Raw genomic sequence first — 10738 nt, forward strand, 5'->3', positions numbered from 1 at the left:
GCTTTCCGCATTGAATGTTAGATGTAGGTACCAGGAACACACATGCAATTTCGTTTAGGGGGACCACTTTGTCCGCTTTCAATTTCATCCTTTTTTTTTTGTTTGTGAATTTGATAGTGGTTTTTTTTATTTATTTATTTATATTAAAGAGGTTGTTATATATGTCCCCCATCCATCCCCTGCGTACTCCACAGGTAGGTGATTTGAGATTTTATAATATCAGTGAGGTGCTGTGTACAACTATGTATGCTATTGTAAAGTGGCAAATCATGAATCCAGTTTTGACATCACGAATTTGTTACCATGCAGCTTGTGTGCTTGCTTTGCTCCAGCATCCACTAAATGGTTGCAGGTGAGTTCCCAGGATGTGCTGCCCACTGTGATCTGCAAGCAGTGCCTGGAGCAGGTGAACCAATGGCACGACTTCAAGCAGCTGTGCGACTCCTCCCAGGCGACCCTCAAGCAGTGGCTGTGCCAGACCCAGACCACGGCCGCTGCCACAACCACAACTACTACCACCACCACCACCGCCACCACCGCAGACACACTCACCGTCACCAGTACGGAAATAACCACTGCTACCACCGACCAGGTTGGTGACCAGCCATCTTGTCCTCGGTGGTCACCTTCCTCTTTGGTGATCCGGGTTGCATTCTCCAGGGTGACCTCCCGAATGGAAATAATACCCAGGAACCGGAAATCAGCAGCTAATTTTCATGCTATTGGAAAACTCGTGAATTAGTGTTTGGGAATTGTCTAGTAGTTTGGAAACTGCTGAGTTGAAAAACTACAAATTCTGCTTACAAATGGCTTCACTTATGCCACTTTTGACCACAATTATTTACTGCCCCGCCCTCTTACCGGATGTTACAGATAGGATTGGCTGATAAAATCATTTTCCTCACGGTTTCTGCTCTTTTGTGCCTTTGTTTTCCACTTTGCAGCATTCAACCACAGTAGCTAAAGTACTGCAATCACTGCATTTATATATATATATATATGACACTATGTGTGTATGTGTGTATATATATATGTGTACACATACACACATAGTGTCATATATATATATATATATATATATATATATATCTGTATGCTCATTGTCACAAAAAAAAAATTGCTGTCAGATGTATTTAAGGGTTTTATCATCAATTTATTTCCTTCAGCTACAAATATACATGACACTGTATACGTATATATGTGTATATATATACAGTGAGATGTATATATATATATACAAAACCTTAATAATATAAAATGATAATAGAATTACCAATGTAGCAGTTTAACTATCTTTTGAAACAAAATGATGCCATTTAATTCAGTTAATGCAGCACCCGCAACACTATGGAAATAGAAAATATTTCTAATCTGAAATTTTGTAGCATCTGCAATTTTTTTGTGCTGGCATCATTGATGTGTCAAACAAACCTAATTGGTTGGAAATATTCGCATCGTCGCCGTTGTGCTATTGTGATGCCAGCGTTAAGTTCTGAATGCTGTGCTGTGAACCTCTTGTGCACCGACTCATTGTGTGCAGTTGGCAGTTTGGCTTGTGACGTGAGTGTGTGTGTTGCAGGTGGTGATAAAGCAGGAGCCAGTGGAAGTGGACGAGGACTCTGTTTTCCAGGAAGATGTTCACGAGGTGTGCAACGATTCACGAGAGTATTGTGTGAGTATTTTTTTTTTGTCTGTGACTTGATGAAACACAGGACATAATGTTAAATATCATGAGTTATATATTATTAAAAAAATTCTGTGTTATGTAATGTCTGTGAACAGCATCACTTCGTTGGACTAGCTAAGGGCGCTTGATGCGTATGCACAGTGTCCATATTCTGGAAAATCAGGTAATAGTTAGGGAATTTGTAATTAGTCAGGTAAAGTCTGGGATTTTATTTGAAATCATAGTCATGTAAATCTTTAGTAATAATGATTTGAGGGGAAATAACAAGCTCCAATCTTCCATCATCAACAATGAAAACATTCTTTGGGGGTGTATTTTAGTGCATTCTAGTCATAAACATTTTAAAATGGGGTATGAAAGGTTCTGTTTGAAATAAACAGTGAGAAATCTAGGCCAGTTATGAGAATGGAGGAGTATGGATTTTGTATATTTCTTTCAGAAAATTGCAAAAAAAGATAAATTATTTTATCTTATGGTATAGTAACTGTTACATCTATTGCATAGTGGGCTAAATTTGCTGTATGGAAACAGTTATCTAAAATTAATTTTACCCTTATTATATCTGCACTGTACATTAATTTTTCTAGACATGTACTGTGTATTGTATTTTAACGAGGTAAACATGTTTGTAATTTTTTTTTTAATTATATGAATATTAATGCATGTGCATATATTTTACTTTTTATGACTTGGCATGTTCTACATCACAGAACCTTAACTCTGTATGGGATACAGGGAACAAAAATAAATAAATAAAAATTATCAGGGAAATTTGTAATTTTGGTCATAAAAAAAGACACCCTGCTATGTCTAGAATTTTCAGTGAATGGGTACCAAGTGAGATGGCGTGTGCACTGGTAAAACAATATATAGAGACAAGATTTTTATGATTTTATTTTCAGGCCAATTTTGTTTTTAAAACAAGAGATTTCAGTGTAATTGTTTTTATTTTGTATGAAATGTTTATTAAAAAAGATAGCATATTACTGCAAAAAAATGATACTAAGAAAGTTCCATTATATAAATTTCTCCAAAAAAATGTAATTTTTGGAGTGATATATGATGAATATTTTCAATATAATGATTTGTAATAAGCATGTATAACTTTTTTGGAACAAATAAAATAAATCTGTTAATTATTTCTGTGTTTGAAAACTGTTTTATGTTCTTAATGTAAAACAAAAGTAACTAAAACAGTTACTAGCTAAAAAAAAACTTTTTAATTTTTTTTTATTAGATTGTGGTACAAACATCATGCTAAATAATACTTTCATTGAATTTAATATTTAAAAGAGTTTTATTGAAAATGCAGAGTAGTGCCATGATTTTAGTTACATTTTGGTGTTTTGTGGTGAATTAACTTGAATTTTGGTGAAGTGTGGTGTATAGACATGCTTTTTGGTGTTATTTATGTATTATCGAAATTTACCATATGATCTGACCATATGATCCGAACAGTATATGTACTTACATCCAATCCATCCTGTTTTCTGTTCCCCATGGTTTTCTTAAATCGCTCCAGGCAAATGCTGGGGTGGTTCCTTTTCAAGGGCTGTGACCAATTCCTACCCCAACTTCGTTTTTATTTATGTCTTTTTCTGAACTATCCCACTGTTGATAGAATGCAAATCCAAAATTAATAAAGAAAATTATAGCCATTAAATAGAGGTATCACAGAATATGGCTCTGTTGCATAATTGCTGGCTTGCAGATTAAACAGGGAGTGGTTAAAGAGTAAAAGTGAGAGTCACTATTTTTATACCAGTTAACAACAATTATGTGTAATTTTTAAATGTTATTACAGAATATAAGTAATTTGTAAGGGGGGGGGGGAGAAAGAAAAGGGGTAAGGGAATATATGTGTGTGTGTTTGTGTGTCGCTGTGTGTGTTCAAATAATTGCAGGAAGAAAAAAATATATTTTTTTACTCTTGTTTGTAGGCCTTTAAATAGTTTAATTCCTTAGATGCCTACAAGCATATCACTTTAATGTAAGTGCAGCAAAAAAAATTGTAAAATATACTATCTTGGTCATTGTAGGTGTAATAGTGTTTCAACTATGAGTATAAGATTATAAAATATTTTATAATTTTAATTATTTTGTTAAAAATGAAATATAGTTATAGAATGAATTCAATTTTTATTATACACAATAGCATTGAAACATTTCCCCAATTTTCTAATGTAGTCTTAAAGCATAGCATTTAAAAAATGGATTTTTTTTTGCCAGTAACATCATAAACCATAACTCTTCTAACTGTCCGAATACCCACAAAAACTGTTTATTAGAATTAATGTTAAAGCTATGATTTTTCTGGCATCCTTATGTTTGTATGTTGACAAATGAAATGAAAACAAAAAAGGCTGCATACACTTGCATTTTGCTATAGTGGGAGTGTGAAGTAAATATGCAGAACTACAGGTACTTGGCATTCCCCCAAATGTTACACTTGACCCTGTGGTGATTTTGGTTATTGTTCTCTACACTGGTCCAAGATAACTTCAAAATATTAGCCTCACCCAAACCTAGTTAAGTTTTGAATTTTAAATTACTATAAATTAAACCTGCAACTTCATGTTTTCTGGTTATTGTACTGCTAATATTCAAGTTAAATAATCATTTGAATTTAATTTTTTTGATTGTTTTATTTCAGATAGTCATGAATAATTTTTCTGTAAAAACTTAAATGGAGTTTTTTTTGCAGGTATTTATATGTATGTATATTTATTTTTGAACATTTATAATGTAAATATTGAGTTAAAGATAAGTTCCATGAAAAAATAATTTATACCTACTTATCTCCACTATACAATTGGCAAATTTTTTCTTGCATTTGACTAAGCTTAGTAGGATATAAATTATAATTAAGGAAAATATTAGTTTTAGTTAAGGCTCAACCTCAACATCAGGTTTTGTTTTCTATTTTTTTTGATGCTAAATATTTATATAGAACTGCGCTATTACAAAAATGTGACTATAGAAGCTAAGTTGTATGCATTATCCAGCTGTGGAAACAGGATATGAACTTCTAAGGCAGTGATGACAAATTGGTGACTTGTGGACCACAACTGGCCTACGACATAAGTTTTGCAGGGCCCGCCTAAAGAATCTTTCAACAAATAAATATTTTTGGTCCTATCTTGTACAAGCTATCTTTGTTTGCATGTGTAGAATAGGTTGTCAGCAGACACTGTTGTGAACCATAATCCATGGATTGTTTGATGGCACTTACTAAAATACAGATTACTTTTAATTTTTCGAAGGAAAAAAAACATGTTAAGAATTATTTTATTTTTCATTACATGCCACATATTGTATTTATTGTCAATTTTACTGAATAACATGTCATTAAAAATATGTTGTAAGAAATTTAATATTAATTCATGATGATTGGCCCTTGGGTTAATTTCAAAAATGATAACTGGCCCTCGAAAATAGTGAAGTAGGCCGTCACTGTTTTAAGGAATGACCACTAGAGAGTCAGGCAAATATTTTAGTAACAAATATTTGCGTGACTATTTACAAGCTAATATGTAGAATATAATTTATAATATGTGGTGCAACAATTTAAATGTTATGTTCAATGCTTATACATATATTGAAACATCCATAAAAGTGCAGTAAAACAAAAATAATGTCAGTATATTTGATAACCCAACATGCTGGGTGTAGCTGAGCCTTACGCATGTTTTTTCTTGGTCTGTTTATGTGTGATAGTGTAATTTTTTTTGTGAACTTTTGCCACAAAGAATACTGCTATATATGTGTTATATTTTTCCAGATGTTAGTTGTGAAGCAGGAAGAAATAGAGGTTTGTGAGGAGAATCCTGTGGAAACCAGCGAAGTTTCTGTGACTGTGGACCCTCTGGATGTTCCACCAGGCAGGAGCCGCAAGAGTCCCAGACAGGAGGAACAGCAGCACTTCTACAGTTCCGCTGTTCTCCTCAATGGTGATGGCAGTTCGTTTGAGTACGAGAACGAAGGAGAAATAGATTTTCGCAGAGTGAACCACGGTGGGGCAATATCAGTGCAGGGTCTTTTCGACTCTAGCGAGTCTGCAGTCCTAGTAAAGAAGCCTGTTCAGCCCAGAAAGAAACGAAGGTTCTTCAAGAGAATCACTTTCAAGAAAAAGAAGAAGAAATCGCCACCCATCTGGACCCCGCAAGAAGTACGGAGAGAGATTCTCCGCGATCACATGTGCAGGGAGTGTGGGGAGAGCTTCCCTGAGCTTTGGCTGCTGAAGAGCCACGAAAAGTCTCATAAAAATGCAGAAAATGTGTGCACCATATGTGAGAAGCGGTTTTCCAGCAAGGGCTGCCTGGTGCGGCACATTCGTCTGCACACCCGCCAGATGCCGTACTCGTGCTCCAAATGTTTTGCCTCTTTTGCCAACAGGTCTGCTTACTTGCAACATCGCCAGACCACCTGCTCCCTAGAGAATTCTCCTCCTCCAGCATCTCAGGAGGTCCCCGAAGAGCCGCCAGAGAAGAATGACAGTGGGTTATCTTGCTACATTTGCCAAGAGACATTCCCATCAATGTTTCTGTTGATTCAGCATCGAAAAACCCATAACAACTTTTCTTGCCCAAAGTGTAAGAAACCCTTCTCAGGGGGTAAAGCTTTGAGCAACCATTTGCGCGTTCACAGACTTGGAGCTATGATGGCCCACAAGATGGTTTATGCGAAAGCCGCTCCGAAGGTGTTGCCTGTGCCAGTTAACAAAAGCTCAACTTGTAGCGTGTGCAACAAGGTTTTTCCTAGTGTTGGTTTGATGCATCGCCACATGGTGAAACACACTAAGTTGAAGGAGTTCACGTGTCACATCTGCAATGCGACGATGGGGTATGCCACTTCGCTTCACAAACACTTGAAGAGCCTTCACAATATCTCCATTGAATTCAAAAACATCAAACCCAATGATGTTACTTCTGAAGATCAGCCAAACCACCAGGACCCTTCACTTTGTACAATCAAGTCTGAGTTGATAGAAGATTCTGCAGAAACTGGCGATGGGCACCATGTTTGCACTATCTGCAACAAGACATTCAGCCAGAGGTCTCTGCTCGTGGGCCATGTCAAAATCATTCATATGGGTTTGAAAACGTACAAGTGCACGACATGCGGGAAGATGTTCCCCTCTAAGCCACATCTGGTAAAGCATATGGAGTTTCACAAGGAGGGCCAGGCCATATTGACCTGCAAGATATGCTGCAAGCAGTTCTCTGATGTAAGAACATACGACAAACACAAAGGAGTTCACACTCGCTTCCGTTGTTTCACGTGCGGCATCTGCTCCCAATCCTTCAATGGAATAAACTCGTGGCGTGCCCACCAAGCAATGCATCTGCCTGATGTAGGATGTGCTCCTGTGATGAACATCACAAAGAAGGAAGTCCAACACACTTCTGGGAAGTATACGTGCCGTCTCTGTTTCAAACTTTACAGGTCACGGGCAGAACTATATGAACACAAAAAGATGCACATAAAGCTTAAGATCTACTCATGTACAGAGTGCAAAAATTCATATAATAGCTTATCAACACTCATGAAGCACAAGCGGCGAGAACACCAGAGTGATGAGCAGTTTTTTGATATGGGGCTCATGGCCGGCACTTACGACTGTGGATTATGTGGGAAGTCCTTCAGCAGCTCTTCGTCGCTCAGCAAGCACAAGCTGGTCCATGCTGAGCTGCTCTACACTAACGTGACTCGTGTTGATCCACCAGCTCGCCGGAAAACCTCCAAGATATCAGAGACTTCGCGGCCTGTTTCACCTCCTGTGACAAGCGATCCTTTCCTCTGCGTACCTTGCAACCGGTCTTTTACAGACATGCTATCGTTGAAGACACACCGGGGCTGGCACAAGAGAAAACGTGTGAACCCGTTAGGCAAGCTTCATCTGAAGGCTTTAGCCAAAATGGCGGACAGTTTGCCCAGAAAGTCGGCTTCTAGCACGTCAATTGTTGCCAAGGTTGTTCCCGAGAAGGAGGCTTTCTGGTGTGAGGAGTGCAACAGAAGCTTCAAGAAAAGTGTGAACTTGGCACGGCATTACAAGCTTAGCCAAAGACACAATGGAAAAGGGCACAATCTGTCAGGAAGTATGGATGGCCCGTCAGTTAAAGATGTCTCTGGCATGCTTGTAGAAGTTCAGCTTGTGGAGGATGAACAGACTGATGAATTTGAAGCTTCAAATATATCTGCAAATGACTCCACTGCAGAAGGTGCAGCTGCATCAACGAATGAGGATGTAGGCTTGGCTCCAGAAAATGTTGCAAAGCTGGATGATGGTCCAAAATGCAGTTCTGAGGATAAACTACCGGAGAACATTTCTTCCGTGGAAAATTTGTCCGCAAATGATTCCTCTGTAGATGATGTTCCAGTTGATAATATGCCTGCTAATAATTACTCTTTAGATGATGCTGTACCAAATGATACATCTGAGGAAGTAAATAACATTTGTTTAGAGGAGATGGCCAATGATTCACATGTGATCAGTGCTTCTGCAGATGAGGCATCTTTGGGAAATGTACAAAAAGAAAAGTCCCAGGAAATTGAAGCTGCAGCTTCCAGTGGTAACAAAAAAAATGCAAGACAGAAGAAAGTTTTTGAATGTCCCCTTTGCAGCAGAATATTTAAGAACAAGAATGCTCTGGTGAGACACAAGGGCTGGCATTCTAGGTCTCCATCATCTCGTATGAAAAGCAATTTATTGGCATTTATTCCGAGAAATAGTTTGCCATTTGATCCCTCCGTGGAAATGGATTCAGCTTTGCGTGACTCGCCACCACTGCAAACCCAAATTTATCCATGCTTGACGTGTGGTAGTTCATTCAACAGTGCCTCGAGTCTTAGTAAACACAAACGTTTGCATCTTTCCCCGACGCCTACCTTGCCGGTGAACCGATGTCTTAGGCCAAAGGAGTCCGTCCGCCCCCCAGACCGAATGCTGCCAGAGCTGGAGGTGCAAGGGACATTCCAATGCAGCACCTGTAAGAAATACTACAGCTCGACAAAGTCACTCAACAAACATCAGAAGCTGCACGCGCGGAAGCCCCTTCCTGTTTACACCAAGCCGTTGCCCGGTGCTGACACGCAGCCACCGCCACTCCTTCCGGGACTTCCCAAGCGACTCATCCCCACTAAGTTCCACTGCAACATTTGTGGTTTTTACTACAGAACCGCCGGTACGCTTTACAAGCACAAGCGTCTCCATGCGAAGCGCTCGGCTGCTGCAGAGTTAGCAGCTTCACCAGCACAGACGCCACAAGCACAGCGCAGGGTTGACGGTAAATATCATTGTGAGTGGTGTTCCAAGATTTACAGTAGCAAATCAAGCCTTTACAGGCACAGGCGTCTGCATGTGAACCATCCACTGCCCATTGCCAAACTTTCAGCAGAAACTGTCTCTACGCCGCCTCTGCAGAACAGGAGCGCGACCCCTCAGAGCGTGCAGAGTCCGGCTCGTCAGCAGGTGCAGACCCCGCACCAGTGCGATGTTTGCAAGAAGTATTACAGTTGCTCTACTTCCTTGAACAAGCACAGGCGCCTGCATGCCGTAAAACTCTTGCCCGCGCCGGAGAAGGACATCGAAGACGACCCTCGGGTCCCGCAAGAGGCAGGCCATGCCTTCTCGTGCTCGTATTGCTCGAAGGCGTTCTCGAAGCAGAGGAACTTGGATATGCATGTGCGGTGTCACACGGGAGAGCGTCCGTATGTTTGTGACCTCTGTCCGCAGGCTTTCACTCGCTATAACACATTGTGGAAGCACAAGAAGCGTGTGCACCTCAACTGGAGTTACACGTGCACCGTCTGTGGGCGGCTGTTTCCCTTCAAAAATGTCCTTGATCTGCACATTCTCAATGTGCACCAGAGGGAGCCCAAGAAGGGATTCCGTATTGGTGGTTCGGTCATCAGAAAGGCCAAGGTTTCGAGGATGGGGAACTACCCATGTGGGGACTGCAAAAAGAATTTTGTGTACCTAGGAGCATTACTGACCCATGAAAGAATGTATCACGGCAAGTGATTGCGTAGTTCGCCAGACATTGACTCACTTGCAAGGCTTTTTAAGCCAATTTTTCCTTTGTAATTGAACTGGCATTGCAGGCAGGTTTTGCCATGGTTGTGTGGCTTGCGTTCATGTGTGGTAGTGGCTTTCTGGCCAAAAGAATGAAAAATTAATAAACTGTGTGTGTACTGATCAATATTTTCCTCTGAAATTGACGTAGTGGATTTAGGGAGATGTGTTTTCTCATAATGAATCAAACAAGTTGGGATTAATGTGCAGTAAATTTTATTTGTATGGTGTTGAGTAACTGTGTTGTATATTTAGTAATAATGTGATGTATGGAAACTTTGAATACGTACATGCCATAGAAACATCTTTGATACAATCCTCAAGTATGTATATGTTATATTGTATTACTAATAGACTTGTAGAAAAAGAGTGTGGACGAATTACATTTTAAAAATAGACAAATCATTATAACAATCAATCTGTTTCCTCAGCAAGTTGGTTTGTTTATGTGTGTACAGTTTAGAATTTTTTATTCATGTGGTTTGTAATTGTATGTATGTTCTTTTATGTGAATTTTTTTAGTGTCACATTCCAGTGTTAGGAATCAAATAGGTATGCTGATAGAAAATTATTTTCTTCATTTGTGAAATCTTTGTATATACTATACTGATTTGATGATTGTTGGGTCAAAGATGGGTATTATTTTATTTTTGTCAAGTATTTATTTTTAATGCTAAGGCATGCTGTAAGGTTTTTTTGTGTGGGGGGAGGGGGAGTATATAGCAAATTTGTGTTATTAGCAAAGGCTTTGTTTGCTCTTTTTTAAAAAGAAATTGGTTTACTAATCTTTAAGTCATTTTTAAGGTCTGAATCTAATTTATTGTATTTTGTATGATATTCCTTTTTGGTGGGTATTAATTATGTTTTAATTGAGATTGAGAAGAAGCGGAATTTTGAGCGAAGTTATATTCTTTTGGGTTACCAATAACATTGATTCTTAATCACACTTTTGCATGATACCCAAGTTGCAACAGTAG

General features: G+C 38.9%; 1 protein-coding gene across 1 annotated transcript in view; it reads left to right on the top strand.

The window, feature by feature from the left end:
• LOC134530887 (uncharacterized) overlaps window positions 1-10195 on the top strand; it is a 34668-nt gene extending 24473 nt beyond the window's left edge. Inside the window, exons 2-4 of the mRNA XM_063366164.1 lie at window positions 353-592; window positions 1580-1672; window positions 5469-10195. Coding sequence (XP_063222234.1) covers window positions 353-592; window positions 1580-1672; window positions 5469-9710 — 4575 coding nt within the window. The 3' untranslated portion in view covers window positions 9711-10195. The remainder of the gene's footprint in view (window positions 1-352; window positions 593-1579; window positions 1673-5468) is intronic.
• Window positions 10196-10738: the final 543 nt, after the last annotated feature.

The sequence above is a fragment of the Bacillus rossius genome, chromosome 3 (assembly GCF_032445375.1).
Source record: "Bacillus rossius redtenbacheri isolate Brsri chromosome 3, Brsri_v3, whole genome shotgun sequence".
NCBI lineage: Eukaryota > Metazoa > Arthropoda > Insecta > Phasmatodea > Bacillidae > Bacillus > Bacillus rossius.